This window comes from Epithele typhae (genome assembly GCF_022376455.1).
Source record: "Epithele typhae strain CBS 203.58 chromosome Unknown BXZ73scaffold_31, whole genome shotgun sequence".
Classification (NCBI taxonomy): domain Eukaryota; kingdom Fungi; phylum Basidiomycota; class Agaricomycetes; order Polyporales; family Epitheliaceae; genus Epithele; species Epithele typhae.
The window spans coordinates 151,228-176,348 of NW_025954222.1; the positions used below are offsets into that span (position 1 = coordinate 151,228).

Below are 25,121 nucleotides of genomic sequence, written 5' to 3' on the forward strand. Positions count from 1 at the left end.
AGGCGGGATGTCGGCGGACGAGGGGTACGGCCGGCCCTTTTACATGACCACACACTGGCACCCCTGGTTGGGCATAGCGAAGGGATCGTCTGCTTTGCTGACTGGTCCCCAGACCGACGGAATCTGTGGGAGAGAGGGGGTCAGATGTGTGTAGCGCAGGACTCGGAGGAAAATGTAAATGAGTTCAACTTTCGTCGCTTCAGATCTTTCTGAGACATCTTCTTCGCATGCTGGGCTCGTCAGGAATCTGGAAGACCCCGATAGGCTACTGCCAGCAATACCAGGAGCGCGCGTGTTTGTTCCCAGAAACACGGGGAAACCACATGCGAAGGAAGTCGGATAGGAAATCCCGAGCAGATAGAGGTCCGCATATGCGAGAAAGGAGCAAACTTGGGCCCTTCTGAGCGACAGAAGGCGTAGAAGCAGGAGACACCGTCGCGGAACCGCATGTGCCTAACCCTCACGAGAAGCGGGAGACTGCTTGGCAGACAGCAACGGACGGCTCTGGTTCTGGGATGCCAGGGAACCGGATGTCAAAAGAGCAGGACTCACGAGATGGTCTGGCGTGGACTTGCAGTAGTTTATCAGACTAGTGGGACGCATCAGGCGGGCAGTCAGCAACAGCAGGCGGCATGGAAGGTCGACGGGCGGAATCTCACCTCTTGCTAGCCTCGCTGACCCGGATTCGCGGCCGCGCAAGGTCTTCCCGGAGCCTCTGGTTGTGTTCTGAGAGCCGGCGGAGCTTGAGCTCGGACATGGACTGCTTGGGAGGACGGCCGCTCATGGTGGGCGAACGACGCGGGGAGGGGAGCCTAGAGGGTGAGTGCGGGGCGAGGGCGGCGCTGGCGAACGCGGGGAGGAGGCAGCGGGGGGCCGGGGCCGGGGAGTGCTGGGGGAGAAGGGAGGGCGGGGCGGGCGGATGAGGGGCGCGGCAGGGGAGAAGCGTGGCGGCGGGCTCGACCACAATCCCCACCCGCCGGCGCCTGCTGGACAAGATATCCCGGCGCCCCCGCCCGGTCCACTGATCGTCCGACGTCCGACGTCCGCCTCCCTGCCTTGCCCTCCTCCCCCGTCGCCTTCCGCCCCCGCCCCGCCAGCCCAGCCGCGATGGGCAAGCACCCCACGCCGCTCCTCCGCCGCGCGTCGCCGCATACGCTCAAGTCCCCCGCCATCGTGAGTGGCATTTCTCGCCGCTGCACGCGTGAAGCTGACGGACCGCAGCGTCGCGGGCCACGAGCTCGCCCCACCGCAAACCTGCTCTCTTTCACAGGTCGACCATCGCGCACGCACTGCGGAGCCCCGCGCACCGTGCGCGTGCAAGCTCAGCCAACACCGGCCGCTTCCTCGCCTCGCGCTCGCAGCTGACGACAATCCAAGAAGAGCCAGAGGACGAGGTGCCCGAAGCCAGTGCTCGTCGGCAGCGCGCATACGGCGATCCCCACGGGCCCCGGAGGCATCCCGCGTGGTCGCCGACCGCAATTGGGCTGGACGCCGATGTCGACATGCTCTCGGAGGACGACGAGTCGACGCTGCAGGCCATGTTCGAGGACAGGTGAGAGAGGCTCCGATCGGCTCCATTCCACGGTTCGACGCTCATCCCGTGCGGCAGTTCGTCTGAGCACGACGAGGCGGAGCAGCTCATGGCTCTCGTCGACAGCCTCAAAGGGCCCATGGCCGCGCAGAGCGCGAGTCTGAAGGACTACCTACGGCGCGCGATCATGCCGGCATATGACAAAGTCAAGGCTGTCCACGCCACGATCGAGGACAAGGGTGCGTGCAAGAGCGACTGTATGCGCATATAGCGACTGATGTCCCTCGCGTAGTGGACTTGAGGTTCGGCGCCGGGCTGCTGACGTTCGACGAGGTATGCAAAAAGGTCGAACGGATCGCGCTCCGGGATGAAGACGGACTGCGTTCTGCGCGCGCCGAGTCGCAGGTTGGTGCTCGCATAACCTCGCATCCTTGCCCCCGCCGATTCCCGAGCGCGCCCTAGTACAACATCGAGAGAACGCTGGAGGAACTTGAGGCCGCATACGCCCGCCGGAAGGAGCTCTGGGCCAAACTGGAAGACGACCTGGAGCGCTGTGGTGATTATCTCGTCCCCTGGCAGCGCTGACTCGTAGGCTGTCTGGACGCTGACCCTTGTGCTCGCGGTGTCATTAAGCTGCTCGTGCTTCGACTGCTCTGGAAGCGCTAGGAGCGGACGTGGAACAAGCCATTTCGCATCTGGACAAGAGGAGCAAAAGTCTCGACAAAGATTCGGGCGCAGCTGCAAACAACAAGATGCTCCGCGATATGCTCGAGAAACTATGACTGTGTGGAGCCATTGGACGCTGCCCTTCCCTGTACGTACTATATCGTGTATCTGTAATCGTTTCTGTATCACTAGATATTTGAGTGCCCTTTACTCCACATCGCGAGTGTGTCTGAACATTTCCTTGGCGCACCAATCGCGACATCGAAAACATCAGAGTATGCCCATGCAGTCGACTCTTTCGCAACGTGTACCCTCCATAACACATAGCTCGACGCCCTTCCCGAGTTGGTACAGTAGGCACCCAAAGATGGCCTGATGCTCCCGTCATGCACTGAACCAGTGAGACTGCGTGGTTCGACTGAAGCCCGCCAACGACATGCAAACTCGAAGGCGTTCTGGGGACTTCGAGACACAGCAAGCCGCGAAGACCTGGCAACCAGTTGCGCAATGGAATTGCTGATATGTTTAGTCATACGTAGGAAACAGGCTGTGGAGAAGGGCGGATTCGCGACTGGGCACATGAGTTAGTACATATATGAAGGCTATTAAGCCGGCGCTTTCAACGGCCTGGTGGTCTAGTAGTATGATTCTTTCTTAGGGCGTGTGCGTGGGAGAAAATGCTTACGTAATTGGAGGCGGCCCCAGGTTCAATTCCCGGCCAGGCCCTTTTTGTTTCGTCGCAGTAATCTCTGTCTGCTTTGTGGCCAATAAACTCTGGGCAAGGAACTTCGCATCGTAATGGACGCAATGTTTCTGCAAGAGTAGGATACAGTCGACGGATACCCCTCAGGGAGTGCTCAAAACTATGTTGGGAGCAAATCACATGATGCATCGCATAACGCCACACGCACAAATGGTCCACCTCGCGCACTACTCGCCATATTCAAACGATCGCAACAGATAGATCGCGTGACACACCAAACACGGGGCTAATCCGAAAGGTCCATATCGTCCCCAGAGTCTGAACAAGCATCCTGCGGCAAGGGGGGCAAAGGTGGAGGTGGCAGGGGAGGAGGAGGAGGAGGAGGAGGAGGAGAAAGTGGTGGGACCGCCTGAGATAGTTCAGGGAGCATCTGTAGACGAGGATTCGATGTCGCCAGAATACTTTGCCACAAGTCATGGCGGTCGGCCGTGTACGTCTCGCTGACCGCGATCGGATGGGTATATTCGGCTAATGCAGGGAGCGTCTGGCCATCGTACACACGCAGCAGGGTGGGGTGGAAATGCGTGTTCGGATAGGTGGCCCAGCGTCGCAAAGGGTCGTTGTGTTCCTCCTCTTGCTCACTGTCGGAAGTTGCACCGTTCCCAGCAGCGTTCCCAGGTAAGGCAGCAATGGAAATGTCCCAAACCTCTTCGTGCCCGTCCTCAAAGACCCAGATTTCCACCGGCTCGTCTTCCTCCTTCGGTCCGTCCACAATCCGCCGCCTGACGTCTTCGCGTGGGTCGCGCGTCCCCGTCCACCCCCTAGGGAACCCCCAGCACGCCATATTCCTGAGCCACTCCACGTTCTCGCCCGCATCTCCATCCCGCAGACCCAACGCCTCGCGCAGTAGCTCGCCGCGGATCTCCCCAGGCTCGAACTCCCGCAACCACCGGAGCCGCTGCTGCCGCCACTCCCCGGCCTCGTGGATGCGCTGCGCGGGCCCGGAATCCGACCCCGCGCGGAAGAAGTTGTAGTACTGGCGAGCGAGCGCGACGAGCGCGCGGTCGACGGCGCGCGTGCACTCGGACACGACGTGGCCGGGGGTGCCGCAGTTGAAGCAGCGCTGGACGCGTTCGTCCGCGTCGTCGTCGTCGTCGTCCGGGGGGTCGTCGCCGAGGGCGCCTCCGCCGTGTGCGCGGGCGTAGAATGGGACGTACGAGGTCGAGCCGACGTTTTCTGGGGACGCGCCTTGTGTGTCCACGACGACGAGATCCCGGAGGGAGGCGTCACGGCCAGCGGACTCGGTGAGGCGTTGGCGGTTCAGATCGATGGTCGCCTTGCCTGCTGACACACTTCGACCGGTTCTGCCGACTGCGATGTGGTATGAATGAAGCGTGAGGCCTTGAGGGAGGCGGGGAGTGGATGGAAAGTGAGGCGTTAGTTGTCGATGTTCGACTGTGGCGCATGCCTCCGGATTCCGGGCCGGAGACAACGAATTCCTCCGCAGCCTCCACGACTCTCAAGAGGAAAACGGAACATTGCTTTGCATAGATGACAGTGCCCTACAGTACAGACATGCTCCCCAAATGCAACTGCTGATACTGACCAAGCTCACTCCTCGTACGCGGGAGGAGCTTCCCCTTCACTCCCCACGGACCCACTGCTAGTTCCCCGCCTCGTGAGCCGCGAGGTGACCACCCTCCGCGCCGTTTCCGCCAACTTCTCTCTCTGCCGCGGGTTCATCCCCGCATCTTCTTCCGACTCCCAAGGGACTTCAGGCGTGCTCCCCCGCGATACCACACGCGATCCCCCGCTCGCGCCGTCCTCGCTCCGACCTGAGGCCCGCTCCTGCTCGGGAACGGACACAAGCCCGCGCCCGCGCTCCGCGTGCGCACCGCACACCTGCCGCGCCGGCTCGCCGTGCTCTGGCCCCCCCACCGCGCTGTCCCAGCTGCGCTCCGAGCCCGCCCGGGGCCGCGTGCCCGACACGCTGCCAGACGTCGACGTCGACCCCGCGCGCCACACGGCGCCGGTCGCACCACCCGCAGCGGGCGCAGCGCTGGCGCTGGGGGAGAGGAGCCCCGTCTCGGAGAAGATCGAGCCGGGCGCGCCCCCGGCCGTGCTGGTGCTCGCGCGGCCGACGGAGCCGCGGCGCGGGACGGTGTCGATGCCCCAGTACGTCTGTTGGGAGGGCGGGGGCGAGTGCAGCGTGGAGGTGGCGGGGGAGAGCGTGTCGGAGCGGCACTGGTCAAAGGGGGACTCGTTCGCGCCGGGGTCGAGCGAGTAGCCTGGGCCGCCGTACGCGCCGCCGTCGGGATGGAAGGCGGCGGTGTCGGTCGAGCTGGCGGCAAGGGCGGGGCCGCTGAGCGTGCCGTACTCGTACAGGCTCGGGTCGTTGGATTCGGTGTGCTTGTGGTGCGCGGCGGGCTCGGGCCAGATGATATCGGCGAGGGCTTTTCGGCGGCGACGGCGGCGGCTGGTTCGCCGTCTTCAGCGATGAAGGACTTCGCGCGAGGTAGGAGATCGCTTACAGGAAGAACATCAGGAGAGCGAGCAGCGCGAAGAGCCCGACGATGCCTCCAACCACGCCTCCGACAATAGCGCCAATGTTGTCTGAAGAGTGGACTGCGAGCACGGCGCCCGAACCGGTCGCCTGCACCGTTGAAATGGTGGTGAACGGAATAACGATTGTGAACGTGTCCGCAGTGGTGAAGGCCTTCCCGTTGGACGTGAACGTCGACTGTGAGGACGATATTGATGTCACAGACACAACCGAGCTCGAGGGAGGGTCTAAGCTGGTGCTCGAGCTCGAGACAGGGGGTGAACTTGACGTGGAGCCCGAGGACGAGGCCGAGGCCGAGGACGAACAGAAAACCCCAAACTGCGTACTAGTAGCCGAAGAAGCCGTTGACGTTACAGTCACAACGATAGGCACTTGCACCGTGGTCGGAATATCTAGTAGAACGATGTTTAGTACCGAGCAAACATACTCGCGGGACCTGAGCCGAACGAATCACCTATGACAGTGGTACCTTCCACGCATGTCGTCGAGAAAGCCGTGGATGAGTCGTTGGTGGAAATGGCGCTAAATGAGCAGGTAGACGTGGTGGTGGTCTCCTCGATCGCGGAAGTGCTGACGCTCGAGCTCGTAGAGAGCGACGTTGTGACGAAGGTCGTGAACAATAAGTCCGTGGCTGTTGTGACGCAGGTCATCTCGGCTCGCGGAGGCAGTGAGCCTGAGACGACTTGGAGGTTGGAGGGAGAGAAAGAGAACCCCCCTAATAAGATATCCAAGAGCTGCCATTACGCGCAAAGGGGTGGACGTACCGCACGAACGATCTACCACAAATCGGGCCTGGCTCGGGGCCAATATCGTCAGGAACATGGTAGACGTTCAAGAGAGGAGGCCGCGACGTCGGAGGCGCTGTCTTGTTGATCGTGCGCGGTTCCTCATTATACGTTTGACCGGTTCGATGAAGGGCAGCTTGTATCGCTGGGCAAAGATTTTACTCCTGTAATCCTGGAAATCTACATCCAGGATGCTATTCTCAGTGATCAACTATAGCATGTGTAAGTAGGAACCGCTATGGTCCACCCAAAAAGCAGGGTTGGAGCCGGAGGGGTAGATGAAATCAGGGTCGTCACCAGTCGCCTCCTAAGTCCCGACGCTGAACACGTGGAAGAAATGACAGAATAACACCATAGATGGGTGGATCTGACTGCTATAAATGTAGAATTACTCACTGTGGACTCTGGTGCATCTGGCCATCCGATACCTGGCAATCAGCGTAGTTTATACATAAGGCTCGATTCAGACCGAGCAACGTACGCACGGTCATTCTCTGCTTAAATTGAGCCATATAATGTTCTGTGCGGGGATGCTTCTGATGTATGGTGATGTTGGATAGGGATGAAGTCGTTGTTGTCGCATGGTCATAGCAGTGATATGCAAGGCTGCGCACCAGACGCGCGACAGTCCCCCGGCCTCCTTATGTAAGCGGCGTCCCAGTCCCTGCCAAACCCGCCCGGCGCCGAGCACAGGCGATCGGCGGCGGCTCGGCGGCACGCCGATCGCTTGTCCGCGGCTCCGGAGCTCCACCAACGGGTGAGACGCGAGGCCAGCTCGCGCGACCGTACGGCGCACGGCGCGCGCTGTGACCCAACAAGCATAACGGTCGATGTATGGCGCGCGCGCGCGAGGTGACCCAGCAAGCAGAACGGTGAACTTATAAAGACGTTGGCACATCCTCGGTCACTCACTGGCCCACGAGCTTAAGACCTAGGGCCCACGGGCCGCTCGCGCATGGCGCCTTCAGTCCGGGGATAGACTTGCAGCACGGCGGTGAAATGTGCGGAGCTCAGCGCGTGCCCCACGTCCCCTTGCCCTGCACGGAGGGTCCGATCGTGGAGTTCAAAACTGTGCTCACCAGCTGTAGACTAAGCTTCCGCACTGAATGACGACAAGTTTTGAGCCGCACCCTACGGTCGCGTACTCTGAGCAAAGAGAGGTAGAGGCAGGCCGGATGTGCGAGCAATTGCTTGATGGCGCACAGAGCTGTGGAGGTGGAGAGTTCCGCGCGGTCGCGAGAAGGGGAGGAGGATGTGGGAGCAGAGGCTGGGGATGGACAACTTACTGGGCTCGAGCCCGCGCTCGCCGCAAGTTTCAACTAGAGCTCCACCGCCGCCCGAGTCCCAAGCGATGGCGTCGGCAAGCGGGTGCAAGGGACACGTCCCCGACGGGCGAGACCGCCAGGCTCCCGCGGGACCGTTGAGCCGCTGAGGGACTGTCGTTCGTCGCGCAGGTAGGGAACTGCCGTCGCCCTGCCTGGCAGGGCGTTCCTCCCCTCGCTCTCCTCCCTACATCCACTACCCGCCCTCCGCACAACAGTCCCTCGGGACGACAGTCCTCGCGTGCAAGCCCCGCGCGCGAGCGCACGTTCCCGGCTCAGCGTCTCGTCCGCCCGGCCCTCGGCGCTCAATCGTCTTGGTTTCCACTACCACCCGCTCGCGAGTGGCCGCTGCCTACAGGACCGATCAACCGCCTCCGGCGTGCCCTCCTCTGCCTCCTCCCGACGCGATCCGCCTCCTGTTTGCGACCACGTTCCCTCTGCCACTTTGACGGATGAGGCCCCACCCCCACCGCTCCATCCCTACCCAGTGGCATTAACATAAAGCACAGTCATGTTGGGCCCCGGACCTACGCTCAACCTCGCCCACCCTAGCTACGGACGCAACCCCCCTTTCGCGACACCTAGCCACGGCATACGACCGTAATGGGGATCGAAGGATTATGGAAGGTGCGCACCATCCTTTGGTTGTCTGTCTCCGAGCTTGCTGATCAGTGTCATCTACCCCTCCGTGTCCGACAACACATGGTGCCGTCAGCTTGTTGATGCCGCACAAAAAAAGAACACCCTGCCCCGACTAGCCATCAAGGATGGATTTGAAGAAGGCTCCCGAGGAGATCGTGTGTACACGATTGGTGTCGATGTCAGGTCAGGATAGCTTTTACGATCATCTTTGTTCGTTTTGCTGATGCTTGGTGGTTAATACTATGGCAGCATTTGGGAGCACCAGCTGCTCAACATGCCGGGGGCTCGGATCAGGCAGGCACAACGCGGTGAGAACCAGGAGCTGTGGGCGTTCTTCGGCCGCCTGGGTGCGATTTCCAACATTCCGGTGCACCTCGTCTTTGTCGCCGACGGTGACCTTCGACCTTCAATCAAGCGAGGCACACGAGTTGACCCGACAAAGCGATGGCTGGAGCGTCTCATGGAGAATTTCGCGCGTGCGTTTGGGTTCTCATGGTTTGAGGTACGCCCGAGACCTTCTGAGCTTGGCAGGTGCTGCCACTCATCTCTTTGTCACAGGCAGTAGGCGAGGCGGAGGCTGAGCTCGCCGTCATGAACGCCATGGGTCGCATTGACGCGGTTCTCACTGACGACAGTGACGTGTTGATCTTCGGTGCTCACACAATTATCAGAAAGTATGTTGATTTCCGCCATCGGATATTTGCACCCTGACCGTTTGCCATTAGCCCCGCCAACTTCAAACCCGGGCTGACCAGCCAAGTGTCAGTGTATCGAGCCGACGCCATCCGTCAACAGGTGTATATTACCCGCGGGGATATGCTGTTGTATGCTCTCCTGGTAGGCTCTGATTACGACAACAAGGTAAGCTGGGATTCAATTATTGATGCTCCGTGAGGACGCGCTGACGTGACTTGCATCAGCGCGGTCTGCCAGGCTGTGGAACGACAATCGCGGCCCAGCTCGTTCAACGTGGCTTCGGGCGCAAGCTCCACCATGCGCTCCTCCAACATCTCACTAAAACCGAGCTCACGGAATTCCTTGAAGGTTGGCGAGCGGATGTCCGACGCGTGTTGATCACAGGTGCATCGCCTCTCACGCGCGCACAGCCAGGCGTCGCTGCGAACCTCACGGACACCTTTCCCGACCTCGATATTGCACATCTGCTTCTCAGCCCAACGGTATCCAACCCTCAACGCTACGCCAGCATCACCGCCCCACAGCCGATGGACATCGCTCGGATCGCGCAACTATGTGAAACTCACTTCGCCATTGGTAGTTCCACCGGTATCGTACGTACTTTCCGAGATAAGCTATGGTCTGCGGAGGTCACACGAATGCTCCTTGCGGAGGGCCTGGCGCTGATCAATCGGCCCGCTAAGGTACTATCGTCCAGTTCCATCCGTTCCTGCAGATGGCTGACTCCCCGCTTTTCTTGTGCAGTGTCGCCGTCTCCTCCAGCTTGAAGTTAGTGGGGTGGGTGGCAAGGGCTACGCTGTGGCCACCGTTCGGGTTCGCGATAGCGGATTCCACGCGCTCGCCACGAGCTTGCTGAAAGGGACACGGGAGTATGACGCCCGCAAGGTTCCCGAGGTGGACGCTCTCGCTGAGTCGCGCATGCCTCTCGATTGCAAGATCCCAGCTCTGATCGTGGAGCGAGCGCGCCCCCTCCTTGTCAACCCGAGCTACAATGGAACCGGGTTCAACTACGGCCGACAAGAGTTCGCGTGAGTTTGTGTCTCCCAGCTTCTAAGTTGCACCTACTCACTAATGTCCCGTTTTCCCGTCTCGCCGTGCAGCATCTTGGTGCCTCCCGTAGACGGCACTCAACCTCTTCCAGCTTCTGACATCGCGCCGGGACCATCGACAGGCTTCGTGGCGGCGGCTGCAGCCATAGGGGCCCTCACCCAAGACCTCCAGAACGAGGCTGAAGAAGCCGACATTGATCTGACCGGAGAGACGGATGAAGAGGACGAAGGTAACAAGGTTGATATCGATTTGACGGGAGAGACGGATGAGGAGGACAATCGTCCGGTTGCGAGTGCGGCCGAGGTGATTGACCTGACTGGCGACGAGTCTGATTAACGTTGGACTTCCGCTGTGCTGTGGTGCGCACACGCCTGTGTCGTGATGTGAAGGTTGTATTCTATATGTATTAGTACTAGCAGTGTATGTCAAAGAGCTTCAGTTGTACTGTGCTACCATAGGTTGGCTGTGATGCGTGAATTATAGCAGCTTAGTCAGCACAAATCGTCGTGCGACAGGCACTGAATCACCGCTGTTTCTCCTCCCACCCACGGCCGCCTCTTCTGTCTCTCCTCCCACCCGTCTCTTCTGTCCTCCACCTCTCGTCCCGTTCTCTTGCTCCAGTCAATCCAACACAGCAACGGCTGCTGGTTTCAGTCTGCAGTACTACCCATTCCTCTTCCTTGCTTGTCATCCACCAGCCCCAAACACGACCACACATCTCCCGACACGACACAGCGGCTGTACGCGGCTTCAAGTCACCACAGGATGTGTCACACAACTTGAACACTGCACAACCCTGCACAACTCTGGCAGGTGTTGATTAGTTGATAGGTGTGTGTTTGCTGTTTGCGACTTTGTGCTCGATTCCCCCACTCTCCCATCCTTCCTATTGCCTACAGTCCACCACCCTACGTTGGTGGCGGCACGGCGCATCGACATCTTGCAAAGGGTGTGGCGCTGTCCGGATAAACCGGAGGCAAAGAGGCTGCCCTCCCACCTTGTCTCGAAACTTCAATTTTGCTGATACCTATGTTATTTGTTAGTCATGCGAGGGCTGTCTACGTCCGTGTTGCCTCCACATCCACATCGCCCCCTCAGCCCGCTCGGCGCTCGCCCTTGCTCCGTCACCAGGGAGCCGCTCGATGCAGAGTTGCTACCCTCCAGCAGTGGATGGCGACTGCTCAACCACAAGTTAGCCCTCGGCTTAACGACCAGCACCCCGACATCAAGCATAAGCACATGGGTGCTCCCGCAACTCACGTCTCGCTGTTATCGACCCCGAACAACCGCGCGATGCTCACCCCAACGGTCGTCGCACCCTTGCAGAGTAGACATGGTCACGTGTCCTCCGGATACGCAGTGTCGTCCCCCGCTTCTGCCTCAAGGAGCGCCCCCACACCCACAAGCGTGGCGAGTTCCCCATCAGCCACACATTGTCGACCAGCACACAACACAACACCTCTGACAGTCAGAAGACGGTGGACTCGCTGGCAGCTGCTCGACGACAGACACCTACTTTGGGCACACAAAGCCAGGGAGTTTGCACGCGTGGGCCTTCGGGTCCCGCTTGAACTCGGTGTCGCAGCCGCACCTTGTCGGCACGTGCCCCACGTGGAACGAAGGCCATCGCCCGGCACTCGTCCCACTTTGGGTGCGCACGTGCTGCAACGGAGATCTTCAAGAGCATGTCGGGGTGCGTTGACAGCCATGTGGGGAGGACACGTGGGTCAACAAGGGTCAACGAGGCGGGGCAGCACACCTTGCTCGATCGCGAGACTTGGCGTGAGTTGCCGGTACGTGCATCCACCGCCATCCGTGGCTCGCGCGCGGCTCTGATCCCCTTCCACCAGCAGCCTCCGACGTCGCACTCACTCAACATGGGTCAGAGCCCCAGTGGCACCTCCGCGGGACACGACGTTGCCACGGCTGCCTGTTGTATTCCCTCCGAACTCATGCCTGGGCACGGCAGCTGCACCAGCCTCCTCCTGCCTATGTTGGCGCGATGCTGGGCCCGCCTGGGGATGAGGTGCGGCAGTCGAGCAGCCCACGCAGGGGGAAGCTCGCAGGCTTGCCCACGGGTGTGAAGGGCACATCGTCACCCATGTCCTCTCCGCATCGAGTGGGCGCCAGCCGCCTACTTTGTCGTCGTGAGCACGCTTTCCTTTTCTGACTGTGTGGTGTTCATCATCGCGTTTGCGTGCTGTTTCTTTTTCCGGTGCACAGACTCTTAGAGACAAATCACTAGCTTTACTACTGTACATGCCGCATTATCCAAGCTTTATGTACGAAAACACCAACTGTCGGACTTCACAAATTGCAGGTCTTGCGCAATTTCAAGCGCAGTGGCAGGTGCGGCGGCAGCGGGGGCACGGGTCTGTCCCCATGCGGTTCGGGTTGAAGAAGTCATGGCGCTGCACAGTGTTGTCCATACGGGAGGAGAGGTAGCGGAAGAGGGTTGATGGGTTGTTTTTGTAGTCGCTCCACCCGCCCCAGACGCAGACATCCCGGATGTTCCACCGCCGCACTAGTGCGAGGTACTGGCAGCCTCCTCGGCGGAAGGAGTGTGTGCCGTACGGCATGGGGTTGATGTCGATCTCCTCCATGTTCTGGCGGAAGGCTGAGAGGAACGACTGTGGGCTCTGCGAGAGGGTGGTCAGCATGCACTCAGCTCAATGGTACTCATCCGAGCTGCAGGGACTCACGAGGCCGTGGGTGGGTTGGTCGGAGAACTCATTGTAAGTGCCCACACGTGACCTGAAGATGAACCCTCTGGTCTCGTAGTTTAGGTCATAGAAAATGGAGTGCCACCGGGCATAGGCTGTCACGGGACACATCCATGGCTTCTCAACGTTGCGATAGAGGACAAAAGGCAAGATACCTGCAAGGGAGAAAGATATCAGCATCACCAAGAGGAAGTCGCTACGCCATGAGATGCCTACCTCCAGTCTGATGGGTCTTGCGGAAGGGCAGGTTGAGGATGAGCACCAGCTCGCCATCCTCGTTCTTAGTCAGCTCGATATGGTCAAATCTGATGTGGAGGGCCTCGTCATAGCGCAGTAGACAGAGCATGGAGATGATGTAGAGACACTGCAGCATGGTCCGAATTCTGTACCCAGCCCATGGCTCGCGCACGTCGATCTCGTCAGACTTTCTCTTTCGGGGCACGGTGATGAGCGTCAGCTCGACCGGGTAGTTGGTGTTGATGTCGTGTAGTTTCTGCATGGTTTTCTCGTCCATAGCTTTCGCACTGGTGGACTCTGATGCCCCACTCCGGACCTATAGAGCCGAGGGCAACGGCACATCGGATGACTGATCAGTGACCGACTGCCAGCAGTGATGGCAAGCTATGGGGCTGCAATAAGTTGGAGCTCACCTTGCGCCGTTTGAGGCTCGACATATACTGAGAGACAGTGGGAGAGTTGCATGGGTTACCTGTCCAGGTGCCCGGATGTGTCTTGCTCTCGGCCCACGGCTGATCTAGGGTGCAAAGCTTGTACTCCCGGGCATACTGGTGGCCAATAGCCGCCCGCATCTTCTCGCCGTAGGTATATGTAACAAGTCGTGTCCCCACAGGCTTCGCTTTTCCTGTGTGCAAGTCGATGTCGTCGGCCCTGAGCATAGACATCATGTGTGAACGGTGAAGCATAGCAGAACACGAGCCTCTCCAACTCCGGCGGATTTATAAGGCTCACCTGTGCATGATCCACGAGGCCACCCACAGTGGCAAGGACTCAGGACATTGTTTCCAGAAACTGTCGGTGTCATTCTCTGTGGTGATGATGCCTTGGGTGACACAGAACGTGCGGAACTGCTTGAACAGCCTACAAGATTCAAGTGAGCGTGTGCCATGGATTTATTGTCACCGACTCGTTCAAAATGCCCACCTTCGGTAGTCATCCCGGGTGGCTTTGACAATGACACCTTCGGATGCCTTTTCAACAGAGGTCTTGAACTGTTGCATGTCCGGAGCCTCGGTATCGCCTCGCGTTTTCTTTGTCTGTGGTGGACTGGGGTCTGCTCGAGAAGGCTCACAGTCCTCGTCCTCATCCTCGTCGGACTCCCGGTCCTTACAGGTTGCCTTGTGAGGAGTCTGCGCACCACCGGGTTCACCATTCTCTTCCCAATCGTCCTCATCTGCTACCGGTCGGCCGTCGATTGGTGTCTGACATATGTCATCAAGGGAGACTCCACCGTCGCCCACACCATCAGGTCCCACCCCACCAGCCATGTTTATCATTGCAGACGCGCTGGCAAGAAACCGGAGGGTCTCGGCAGGGAAGGGCATCGCGTTTTCGGGAGCAAGAGGTGTATGGGTGCTGCAGTGAGGTGGTGCGGAGAAGGAGATGGCTGGCAGGAGACAAGTCGCGCTCAGTGGGTCTCGGACATCGCACGTCGTGTGGGTCTCGCACGTCGCGCGCCGTGTGGGTCTCGGACATCGCACGCGCTGTGTGGGTCTCGCGCGCGTGCGGCAGACTCGCCCGGGGTCGCGCGCGGCGGACTCACCACAGTTCGAATGTTGGGCCGGTTATGGTGAGGTCTGGCCCCTCACAGCGGAGACGCGGTTCAGCTTGCCACCGCCCACCGTTCTTTGCTGCACTCATCTCGTCGGACCCTCTTCACCTCGCCCACTGCTCCATTGACTATGCCCAAGGTCGTGAAGAAGGCCAAGCCCAAATATGGTGGTGGTCCGGCGCCGGACTCGACTGCAGCTGCTACCACTGCCCCCGAAGTCCTCGTCCTGCCCGACCTCCTCCAACCCTTCAATCCGGTGAGCCGAACGTTCGAGACGTTCGATGTGACCATGTGAGTTTTTCTCGCATGGATCTGTGGTCAGGGTGGAGTGAGCACGAGTAGCCCATGGTGGAAGGGTGCTACCGGCGTGACAATGCCACACTACAGCAGATATCAGACTCACCTGTTCTGGTTTGTGCAGATCTGACCGCAAGTTGACGAAGGACAAGATTATTGCCTATCTTGTAGAATACAGCCTCCCAGTCACCAAGAGCTGGAAGAAAGGGCAGTTGCTCGATGAACTGCGGGAGTTCGCGGGCGATCCGACATGTTGGGAGAGCACACTGCAAGTGGAGGGTGGAATGAGCACACGCGGCAACATATCAGCTCGACGCGCGAAGAGGAGCCGGATAGACCGGAAGCTCAAGAAGCGGTTTGGTGAAGAGAGCACATCTGTCCAGTATCAGCCCCGTACCATACCGACCGCCGTTGGCAATATGCACGATCCTCCAGCGCTGCCCCCTGCCACTGCGCGGACGAACTACGAATGGGTATGGCAACTCACCTACGCCCTCTCGCGGCCACTGACTTGCTCCGATTTCTTCCTGAAGGTCCAGGAAGTCCTCAGGTTGGACAAGGAACGCTTCCAGAGCCTTGAGAGCCACGAGGCAAGCAGTGAGCAAGGCGCGGAGGCTAGTGCTCCAAGGTCGGAGTCGGCACCTCGCTGCTGCCACAGCCGCCATACTGGTGTGGTGATCAGTGGCGACTCCTCGAACAGGCGGGCAGACGGTGATGGTGGTGGATGTGGTCATACAGAGTCGAGTGCGGGCGTCCTGACGCTTGAGCAGAGGATAATCAGCATCGCCGATACGTTGACGGATGTCCAGAGTCGGTTGGTGGTCGCAGAGAAGAGGGGGCTAGAAGCAACCGCACTGTCGCAGTCCACCAACAGTCGACAGAACGACAAGAATGGTGGTGCACATGCGCCCCGTGCCGCCGCCGCAGCTCCATCCCACGGTGAGCTTCTGCCTTATCGTACAATCACATCTGCGTGGGCGCCATGGACCTTGAACAGGTCGTGCGCATTTCTGACCCGTACGCTTTATCCTCCCTCATTGAACAGTTCTGACACTGCTTGCTCCCGCACGTTCTCATCTAGGTGCTGCCCCCTTCTCTGGCTCTCCGCAACGCTCCGCCCGTGGATCACACGGCTTGGAACGGATCTCAGCAGGCCCAGCCGCCCCTTCCAATGCGTCCGACGGCACCTCGCCTGCATCCGCGACTTGGGCTGGGGCACCCGGCATCACAGCCCCATATGAATCGATCAATACACCACTGAGCGGGGACCAAATCCCCACAGATAGAGTGCGCTGGTTCTTGCTGAACGGGGAGAGATTCCCGTTTGATAAGACCGCCGTCCGTCCGCCCACGCTTGTGTCGTTTGCGGAGAACCTCGACCTGCTTTTCGTTGAATGGGAGGTCTCGCGCCGCCTCGTCGTGAACTGCCGTGGGATCCCAATCAAGGAGTGGCCGTTTTTCTTCCAGAGCAAGTCCGGTATCCAATCAGGCTGGCGCACACTCAAGCACAGATGGCATGTCTGGAAGGTGAGCCGTCATTTATCCCAGCACCACATTCCCGACAACCTCGTGCCCACCTCAGTGTCGTGCGCTGCCCCGTGCGGCGCTCGCTCTTGTGCTCTTGGCCTGCCATAGTAGAGTGTGGCTAACTTGTCCATCCCTGCTGACAGTCCCTCATCGAAGAGCGGGTGAGGCACCCGTCCGTCGAGGCGTTCTGGGTGGCCCACTCGAATGCAAGAGGCGAGCGGCACAACCAGACCCGCATCTTGAAGGACCTCCGAGCAGTTCGGAAGGACCAGCATGCCGTGGTCGCGCGGCAGGCCCTTGTCTTCTTCCACAATGACCTCAGCCCCATCGACCGGCGAACGGACCTGCGCACGGGGAAGCCAGTCGTGCCCTGGTACTTCAGGTACAAAAAGGACGGCCGATACCATGTTGCGACCGACTTTTCCAAGATCACAGAGGGCTGGCAGACTCTGCTCGAAGACCATCCCGATGTTGCCGCGGCCTGGCGGACTGGCGTCACCTGGCCCGACATTTCACTCCATCTGCCGTGGGGCCCATCCACAGTGGCGGCGACGCACATGTCAGAAGGGTCGGGGCCGTCGGAGCTCCTTGCAGCGGCGGCGCGCGCCGCGGTCGGCACGTTCTCGCGGTAGGCAACGCTGCTGTAACTCGCGCCAGCAACGGCCGGGGCTCGCGTCGATGCACGGGGGCCCCCCGCGCGGGCATGCACACAGCTCACTACCGATGCCGCCCTCCGCCTCTGCACGGACTCGCAGGGAGCGGCGCATTCTCCCGCATAGACGCACCTATCGTTACTCTATTAATCTCCGTGGTATGAGTATATGTTCCACATACCTTATTAGACCGCGTACCTTAGCTCGCGTCGTCTCGCGATTCCCAACCCTAGTACATATTTTAGCATTCACTCGTACTCGCCGCTTGTCGGTTGCCTCATCATCTGAGGGTTTGACGGACCGAACGATGCCCTTGCAGAACCAGCCATCCGCTAGTCGGCCGGTCCTGTTGACTGCTACTCAGAGGTGCTACGTCCACGTGCGTGTGTGCCGATGAACCCGACCGCACGGGGTCGCTGTGCGGTGGATTGGGGACGGCTGGCACAGTGCCGCTGCGCACACGACCGGGCGAATCGAAGTCGAGCCTTCGAGGCCTGCGAGGTTGAGCCCGAGGCTGTCGAGGGCTGAGGTCTGGTGGGTCTCATGCTTGAAGCGGAGTCGTGAGCCTCCGACCGACGGGCGGTATGCGTGCAGCTGCGAGCGAGGAGGAAGGTGGATGCTGATTTCAGCGAGCTAGTCGACGGGGACGGCGCACTCGTGAAGACACGGGGACGCGGACAGGTGCATGTACAGTAACAGTGCTACGAGAGCCCCGCCGGAGTCTGTCCTCCCACCAACGGCCCCGATCCGCCTCCCAGCCCAGCGTCGACCCCGAGCCGCCGCCGCGCCCACCGGGGAGCACTGGGCCTGACGAGTACCTGTGTGGCACGTCCGAAGGCTGCTCCCCGCATCCTCCAGCACGACGAGGAGCGCGCTCGCTACGCACGCCGCGCGGTGCCCGCCCCTCTTCTGAGGCGGACGACGCTCTCGATGCGGTGGTTCCGCCGCGCGCGCGTGAGCTCCGTGGGCTCGCCGCTCGTTCGACCGCCGTTCGATCCTCTCGTCGAACCGCAGACCGTGGACCGCGGGCGACCCACCGAGTCGAACTAGGACGCAGCCGCGCGCGCGCGCGCTGAATCGTCGAGCGACGTCGAACCGCACCGACTCCGGACGCGGCGTGACGTGACGACGGCCACAGGGGACGAGGGGGCGCGAGGAGTCGAGCGTTGAAGGGGAGGCGGGCTCGGGGCTCGGGGGGCGCGATCGCGCGATCGACGAGGATCGAGCGGGGAGGAGCGGGGAGGAGCGGGGCAGCGGGCAGAGGGGCTCGAGCCGAGGCCTGGCGACGTCAGAAGAGGCCGGCGACCGAAACGGGGGGTCGTGGGAAGGGAGGACCGGGACTCGGTGGCGGTGGCGTCGGCGCCTCGAGCGCTGGGACCGTCGTTTGCCCAGAGGAAGCGCGCAGAACAAGACAGGTACTACAGTCTAGTAAAAGCCCTGTAAGTCTGTATAAATATGCAGTAGAAGACTACTTTCAAGGCGCTATAGCCAAGTGGTTACGGCGACAGATTAGAAATCTGTTCTCCTTTGGAGGCGCAGGTTCGAATCCTGCTGGCGTCGGCTTACGTTTTCCTCGACCCACTGTATGGGCGCCAAACATTTAATTGATCTGCCCCTTCTGCGAGACGACCGCTGGCCTCATCTGAAACTAGGTGCTAACTCGTAGGGTACTCTCACTTTCTGCTCTTCACTTCTGGACGATGTGCCATTCGCAGCCACCTGTATCCGTTGCGGGCAAGCCGCGCGATCGGAGTGCGGGTTATGACGAAGGCCGTGACGTCAGGAGCAGCTGTCCAGCACCAAGAGCCCGCCCTCGCGCAGGGCATATAACCGTCCAGCGCACTCTTCCATCCTGCCCACCCTCCGCACCATGTTGTCTACCGCGTTCGCCCCCGCTCTCCGTCGCGCCCCCTTCGCGCTCCGTCGCCCATTCTCCTCCACTACCTCCGCCTCCTCTCTCCTCAAGACGACCGCCCTCACGCGTCCACTACCCGCGACGCTCCGCAGCCAGCTCCTCGCCCGTGGCGCTGCGAGCTCCGTTTCCGGGCAACCTGGCTCCCAGACCCTCGGGCACGCCGCGCAGAACATCCGCGAGGAGCTCGGGCATTCCGCCTCAGACCTCGCAAAGACCATTGCCGCGGGCAACGCCTATACGGATGGCGTCGCGCCCTCGAATCAGACTTTCGTACGTCCACTTCCCCTTGAGGCTCGTGTGAGTGAGTGCTGAGGACGCTGCAGCTCGGCATCACCAATTCGGTCGCGCACTCCGTCCCCACGCCCTACGTCGTGTTTGGTCTTGCTGGAGGCATCCCGTACCTTGGCGCCTCGGGCGCGACGGTCTACCTCGCCCACCAGGCAGGTATGGCTACCCAAGGTACGTTGGATTCTTGAAAATGGCGCATGGAAACGTGTTGACAGACCCTGTAGGTCTGATCCCCAACATGGACCCCGGCGTGGCGATCACGCTCCTCGACCAGGCCTTGAATCTCCAGACGACCTACGGAGCGGTGATGCTCTCCTTCCTCGGCGCGCTCCACTGGGGCTTCGAGTTCGCAGGCTATGGCGGCCACAAGTCGTACGTTGTCCCGAGTGCGTCTTCACGAGCCACACATTGAATACATATGCCAGGTACTCGCGTCTGCTCCTCGGCGCTGCACCCGTCGTCTTCGGCTGGTCGACGCTCGCGCTCCTGCCCACGAGCGCGCTCATCGCGCAGTGGGCGGGCTTCACCACACTCTGGTGGGCTGACCTGAAGGCGACTGGCGCCGGGTGGAGTGAGTGTTTCGTCCGTGTTTTCGCTGGATGACGAATGGTCTTCTCACCTCGGCCACGCCACTCTGCAGCGCCCAAGTGGTACTCGCAGTACCGCTTCTACCTGTCCATCCTCGTGGGCTCTTGCATCATCGCTTCGCTCGCGGCGACGAGCTACTGGGGTCCTGTGGGCGGGCACGGGCTCGTCAGCCACGACCTCCAGATGGTGCGCGTGCCATTTTGAGTTCATCAGAAGGGGTGAAACTAATGGCTTTGACAGATCCGCGCGGAGCGCAAGCAAAAGCAACCGGAGACCGAGGGCATTGTGAAAGGCGCTATCGGTACGGTTGCGGCTCAGGAGGACAGCGACAACTACGTCATGATCAAGCACAACGAGCCGAAGGAGGAGTCTCCGAAGCAGGAACAGCAAAAGCAACAGTAAGCTGTTGGAACTCGCCTGAATGTACGAATATCAAACACCCGGCGGCGGTAACTTGAAGTCATGTTCTATGTATCCCTAGTACCCGTATCATATTCCGTAGGTTAGTTCACAATGCTATACCTTATTACCTTCAATTCATTGTGGGCGTGATGCCACCGTACACTCGACGGTACAAGAGAGCAGTGCATCGATGCGATGCGCCGCACGAACTCATACTTCCCGTTGGCCCCGAACCCCTCGGGGCCGTCGCTCCGGTTCATCATCGAACGCACCTCACCTCGTCTTCGCGGGGATTCCCGCTACCGCCAATCGCACGTCGAGGGAGATAGAAAAAGCGGTGCGCCCGGGGCGCCCGGCGTTCCGTTCGGATTCCTGTTGCGCTCAGCCAGCACACGGCGTGCGTACACGTGCGGCGGTATTACTACAGTAAGTGCATGCGAGACACGAGGCGGGACGGGTCGGGTCCGGGGGTCACATATGGATCGGGAGCGCGGGGCGGGGTCAGTCGGGGGCACGAAGGGAAGTGGAAGGAGCAAGCGTGGCTGCAAGCCCGGGGCTGAGCGGGCGAGGGTGCAGGGAGCGAGCGCGGCGATCTGGCTCGCAGCGGGCGGCGCAGGACAGGAGGGGGGCGAGGAGAGGACGTCGGCCGGGGAGAGGAGAAAGCCAGACTGCCGGGCCCGGGGATGTCGTTTGCCTCCGTGTGCCCGCGAGCCAGCCGAGCGCCGCGCCTGCGCGCTCGGAGTGTGGTTTGTGTTGTGCGGGGTGGAGAGGTCCGGTCGACGTGGTGGGGGAGTCGGAGGGGCGGTTGCGTCCTCTGGGCGAGGGGGGAGGGAGGTCCTGGGCGTCCTGGGCTGCGAGTCGCGATCGATAAATAGTCGATAAGCGGAACCCGAGCGTGGCGCGAGGCGGGGCGGAAGCTGCGTCTAGCCGTGGTGCGTGAGTACAACAAGAAAGGGAAACGGAGGGGAAGGAGGGGAGGCGACGTACGGTGGTCTCAATATAAATGCAATAAATAGAAGCAAAGTAAGGAATGACTATGGTAGGGCGTGTTGACGTTGGCGGGAGTCTGCGCGCTCCAATGCGGCGGGATTTCGAGGGGCGGATGTAAGGGATGGGGTCTGCGTAGGCGGCGGGTAGAAGGAAGGAGGGTGCAGAACGGGGTTGAGAGAGGTGCAGGTGTGCTGCGAAACAATGTCCGGGGTCCAGATGCGAAACGAGGGCAGAGAGCAGACGTCGGGCGGGTCGTGGCGGGGGTCGTGGTGCACAAGCGATGGACGGCGGGCGCGCTCACCGGCGGCTCGCGCCGCTCTTGGTCGACGACGCGTGGCTGGCGGAGGACGCGCCGCGCTTGTGGCCGCGGGGGCGCTCCTTGAGGCAGAAGCGGGGGACGACGCCGCGCTCGCCCGCGCGGGAGCCGATGCGCTCGACCAGGCACCACTCGTCCTCGTACTCCTCGAGCATCTGGAGGACGTCGCCGACCTTGATCGAGAGCTCGTCGGCGAGCGAGGGCACGAAGGTGTGCTCGACGAGCATCCGGCGCGGCAGCTTCTGGCCCGTGACCTTGATCGACGGCTTCGCCTTGAGCTGCGGGGTGTCGAGGAAGGACGACGTCCGGCGCGGGCTCGGCACGGGCGACGACGCGGCGGGGACGAGCAGGTTGCTGTGCTCGTCGACCGCGGCGGTCACCGGGGGCAGGTTCAGCGCGGGCGGGCGCGGGGGCTGTTCGGGGTGCTGGCGCGGGAGTAGGTGGGCGGGGGCGAGCGCGCGGCCTCGACCGGGGGCGAGACCTTGATGTCGACGAAGGCGACGGTGTCGGCCTTGGTGTTCCCGAACTTCTGGGGGACCCACCCGCCGCCGCCGCCGCCGACAGACCTGATTTGCGGGACCCATTTGCCGCTCTCCGCGGCGCGCGCGGCGGGGGGCTCGATGGGCAGGATCACGAGCACCTCTGACTTCTCCGACGGGGCACCGTCCGCGAGCGGTCGAATCTTCTCGGAGGGGATGAAGGAGCTCTGGCGGTACGTCGCCGACGCGGGGAACGCCTTCCGGCGCCTCCACACGACGATCCGCCAGGTGATGATCCCTGCGCGCGCGCCTGTTACTCCGCTGCTCGCCGCGCGACAGACGGACGGGCACTCACCCAAAACCAACGCGCCCAGGATAACGAAAAACGCGGTCAAAACCTTGACCGAGGAGGGGAGGGGGTCGACGACCGGCTGGCCGTCCGCGGTGGTGGCGACATCGCGGAACTCGAGCGCGGCGCGGGCCTGGTGGGCGCGGCGGAAGTTGCGGGCGTGGGCGAAAGAGGCGATAACAGCCATTAAAACCCGGGTCGGCGAAGAAGAAAGGAAGGAAAGCGAGGGCCCGAAGGGAAGGAGAAGGAGAAGGGGAAAGGAGAAAGCGAATGGCGCGCGCCGGCCCCGCGAGCTGTTGTATATCCTCCCGCCCAGGCTGTCCACCATCACCCGTTTCAGGCACTCGCCCGCACATCAGCCATCACACCCCCCGCCACCGCGCCCTCCGCTGCCCTCCCTCCGGCGCCCGCATCCACACAGGCCATCACCCACCGCGCACTGTTGCCAGGGGACCTCGCAGCGGTACTCTGGTTACGCTGTCTTTCAATTCTCGAAAGCACTATCATATACTCGAACGCACTATCCGGGGTCGCGCCGTCCGCCAGAGTGGATAAAATAAAGTCGCAGCCATGCTCGCCGCCGTGGTCGGATGGTCGCCGTGATCCACCAGCAGTCTCCGGTCTTGCCTCCGCCTCTCCCTCGCCCAGCGCCCAGAGCGCCCGGCCTCCCGCTCCATCTTTACCGTTCAGAAGCCGAAGCCGTAGCCGGCCAGCGCGCGCGAGGCGCACGTCACATCGTGTCCAACAACAGCGTCGACACCGCACGATACAGTGATCGCGCGCCCTCGGGTGCGATGTACGATCCCAGCGAGGCCCGCACGATCTGGTCCCGCGTCGCCGGGGGCATCTCTGCGAACGCCTCGCCCGCCAGCGCCTGCAGCGCTTCCGCGGCGATGGCCAGCTTCTCTTCAGTGGTGAACGCCACGAACGGCAGGACCGCGGTCACCCGCGACAGCAGCGAGGGCTGAGTGGGAAGCAATCAGCACGAGCGGTCTCTCGATCAAAGCCTAATGTCGCTCACCCCGAGTCGGATTGACACCCGAGGGCGGAGGAGGCCCATGAGGTCGACGTACTCCTCACGCGAGAGCTGCGTGGACGGCGCAGGGCGGCCGTCTTGGTGCTCAAACACGAGATCGTGGCCAATGTTTGACGTGCCCAGCCATATCACCTTTGATACATCAACATGTCGGTACCCGGCTTCAAACGAGCAGCGACCTGCGGGAGGAAAGAACGGACGTGAATATCGTAAACCATATGTCGTGAACGAGCAGGCACTCACCGTACTCCCACGGCATCAGCAACGAGGACAGAATCTTCTCGTCGTGCGTCTTTTCGATCTCCTGTTTGGGCAGCTAATGATCAGCGTCCCTTGATTCATCAAAAAGGAAACAGTGACGCACATCGAGCACGACCACACAACGCTTGCCCTCGTTCTCGATCAAGAAGTCCTTGAGGGAGTTGTCCGAAGGTGCCTATGCATGTTCTAGTTAGCCAAGTTTCATAACCTCGCACATGCGCGACCAATTCGATGATCGGAAGTCCGTGTAGATGCGCCTCAGGCGCCGATGACGTCCCTTGCGCAGCATCATTGGAAAGTCAACACCCCGGAGCTCAGATATACAAAAAGATGGCCGCGCAAGTGCTGTGAGATGGGTAGGAGTACCCACCTCCATGGGAGCGATGGAATGGCTCCTCCAGATGTCGCCCGTGTTCTGGAGGGTGGTCATGTTGACCGTGTGTGTTGGAACTTGCAGGAGAGATCCGACTGCCAAAATATCGTCCGTCAGCACCAAGGCACCCGCACGCTGATCATCACAACGGGCGAAGACTCACACTTGCGCGCGAGAAGGCTCTTCCCATGGCCACTCGGTCCTGTTCCGTGCGCAAGACATCAGCATCCGCTCACCGCTTCCCAGACCGGGGAGGCACCGCCAGCAACCCAACAAACGCTCACCGCAAAGCAGAACGACGATGGGCGCGAGCGCCGGCATGCTCAGCACGCGGAACAGCTGCTCCAGAACCCGCTCCTGTCCGATCAGCTCATACCTCACCCGCGTCAGCGGGCGGAAGTACGACCTGTGGATCAGGGCCGAGGTGCGGCGCGTCTGCGGCGAGTCCGCGCGCTCGATGTAATACCTGCGAACACCAATCCGCGTCAGTTCACAGCCTCCGCGCGCGCACAACACGGATGTCGAACGAAAAACACGCACCGGGTGGCGGGATCAAGGTTCTCGAGCACGTTCGAGAGCCGACTCGCGCCGGGGGGCGCCCCCGCGTCTTCGTCGCGCGTCTCGGCCTCGGCGTCGCGCAGCGCGGCGGTGTCCGCGCCGTACGCGAGCAAGAGCTTCACCATCTCCGTGCGGTGCTTGAGCTGCCCGTTCGCGAGCGTGAACGCGAGCGCGCTCTGCGGGCCGACGTCGTCGTTCGGCCGCGCCTCGCCGCTCTCGAGCACGCGCCGGACCGCGTCCACGTCGTCGCTCGCGAGCGCGAAGAGCAGCGTCGGCCGCGGCGTCGCTATCGCGTGCACCGGCTCCACGATTACCGACGCCCGCCTGGACTCGGACCCGGACTGCGAGTGGGAGTCGGTGCAGGCGTGGATGCGGGTGACCGAAGGGGCGGGGAAGAAAGATGACCGGCGTCGCGACTGGCGGTGCGTCTGTTGCTGGGAGGCGAAGATGCCTGGGGTGTGGTCGAGCGCGGACGCCGGACGCCGGATCGTGATGTCCTCTTCGTCTGCCTCGGCGTACTCGTAGTACTCGTCTTCTCGGCGCTCGTCGAAAGAGTCGGGAGGTTCGGAAAGTCGGCTGTCGGATCGCGAGTGAAGTTGCTGCTCCATATAGGCAGAGA

At 61.4% G+C, this 25,121-nt stretch overlaps 9 protein-coding genes and 2 non-coding genes across 11 annotated transcripts; 6 read left to right on the forward strand and 5 right to left on the reverse strand.

Moving 5' to 3' along the window:
* Positions 1-39: 39 nt before the first annotated feature.
* Positions 40-784, reverse strand: BXZ73DRAFT_48377 (G-protein gamma subunit; the record flags this gene model as incomplete). The annotated part of the gene is made up of 3 exons (XM_048020042.1): positions 40-123; positions 553-589; positions 660-784. 3 exons carry the CDS (start codon positions 782-784, stop codon positions 40-42), a joined length of 246 nt encoding a protein of 81 aa, XP_047876891.1.
* A 323-nt stretch (positions 785-1,107) lies between these two features.
* BXZ73DRAFT_90559 (uncharacterized protein) lies at positions 1,108-2,313 on the forward strand (the record flags this gene model as incomplete). The annotated part of the gene is made up of 6 exons (XM_048025679.1): positions 1,108-1,177; positions 1,222-1,552; positions 1,610-1,770; positions 1,824-1,936; positions 1,994-2,087; positions 2,165-2,313. The coding sequence occupies 6 exons, from the start codon at positions 1,108-1,110 to the stop codon at positions 2,311-2,313; spliced, it is 918 nt and encodes a 305-aa protein (XP_047876892.1).
* A 508-nt stretch (positions 2,314-2,821) lies between these two features.
* Positions 2,822-2,923, forward strand: BXZ73DRAFT_t128. Its single transcript has one exon. It is a non-coding gene; the product is annotated as a tRNA-Pro (tRNA).
* A 263-nt stretch (positions 2,924-3,186) lies between these two features.
* On the reverse strand, positions 3,187-4,032 carry BXZ73DRAFT_48337 (uncharacterized protein; the record flags this gene model as incomplete). The annotated part of the gene is made up of 1 exon (XM_048020035.1): positions 3,187-4,032. A coding segment is annotated over one exon (846 nt), but the record flags the coding sequence as incomplete, so codon positions are not given.
* Positions 4,033-8,173: 4,141 nt separating this feature from the next.
* Positions 8,174-9,675, forward strand: BXZ73DRAFT_48430 (PIN domain-like protein; the record flags this gene model as incomplete). Its single annotated transcript, XM_048020053.1, has 6 exons — positions 8,174-8,197; positions 8,286-8,395; positions 8,462-8,714; positions 8,771-8,886; positions 8,938-9,073; positions 9,133-9,675. The coding sequence occupies 6 exons, from the start codon at positions 8,174-8,176 to the stop codon at positions 9,673-9,675; spliced, it is 1,182 nt and encodes a 393-aa protein (XP_047876894.1).
* A 2,616-nt stretch (positions 9,676-12,291) lies between these two features.
* On the reverse strand, positions 12,292-13,577 carry BXZ73DRAFT_48397 (uncharacterized protein; the record flags this gene model as incomplete). Its single annotated transcript, XM_048020046.1, has 4 exons — positions 12,292-12,597; positions 12,661-12,836; positions 12,898-13,234; positions 13,332-13,577. 4 exons carry the CDS (start codon positions 13,575-13,577, stop codon positions 12,292-12,294), a joined length of 1,065 nt encoding a protein of 354 aa, XP_047876895.1.
* A 1,023-nt stretch (positions 13,578-14,600) lies between these two features.
* Positions 14,601-16,926, forward strand: BXZ73DRAFT_102326 (uncharacterized protein; the record flags this gene model as incomplete). The annotated part of the gene is made up of 4 exons (XM_048015193.1): positions 14,601-14,761; positions 14,892-15,364; positions 15,849-16,294; positions 16,438-16,926. The coding sequence occupies 4 exons, from the start codon at positions 14,601-14,603 to the stop codon at positions 16,924-16,926; spliced, it is 1,569 nt and encodes a 522-aa protein (XP_047876896.1).
* A 1,499-nt stretch (positions 16,927-18,425) lies between these two features.
* Positions 18,426-18,507, forward strand: BXZ73DRAFT_t129. The gene has a single exon. It is a non-coding gene; the product is annotated as a tRNA-Ser (tRNA).
* Positions 18,508-18,817: 310 nt separating this feature from the next.
* Positions 18,818-20,140, forward strand: BXZ73DRAFT_90560 (uncharacterized protein; the record flags this gene model as incomplete). The annotated part of the gene is made up of 6 exons (XM_048025680.1): positions 18,818-19,132; positions 19,186-19,321; positions 19,375-19,522; positions 19,576-19,721; positions 19,791-19,924; positions 19,979-20,140. The coding sequence occupies 6 exons, from the start codon at positions 18,818-18,820 to the stop codon at positions 20,138-20,140; spliced, it is 1,041 nt and encodes a 346-aa protein (XP_047876897.1).
* A 1,287-nt stretch (positions 20,141-21,427) lies between these two features.
* Positions 21,428-22,461, reverse strand: BXZ73DRAFT_102328 (uncharacterized protein; the record flags this gene model as incomplete). The annotated part of the gene is made up of 3 exons (XM_048015194.1): positions 21,428-21,871; positions 21,928-22,223; positions 22,281-22,461. 3 exons carry the CDS (start codon positions 22,459-22,461, stop codon positions 21,428-21,430), a joined length of 921 nt encoding a protein of 306 aa, XP_047876898.1.
* A 543-nt stretch (positions 22,462-23,004) lies between these two features.
* Positions 23,005-25,110, reverse strand: BXZ73DRAFT_90562 (P-loop containing nucleoside triphosphate hydrolase protein; the record flags this gene model as incomplete). Its single annotated transcript, XM_048025681.1, has 9 exons — positions 23,005-23,238; positions 23,296-23,489; positions 23,554-23,614; positions 23,675-23,746; positions 23,942-24,039; positions 24,108-24,146; positions 24,229-24,410; positions 24,485-24,804; positions 24,883-25,110. 9 exons carry the CDS (start codon positions 25,108-25,110, stop codon positions 23,005-23,007), a joined length of 1,428 nt encoding a protein of 475 aa, XP_047876899.1.
* Positions 25,111-25,121: the final 11 nt, after the last annotated feature.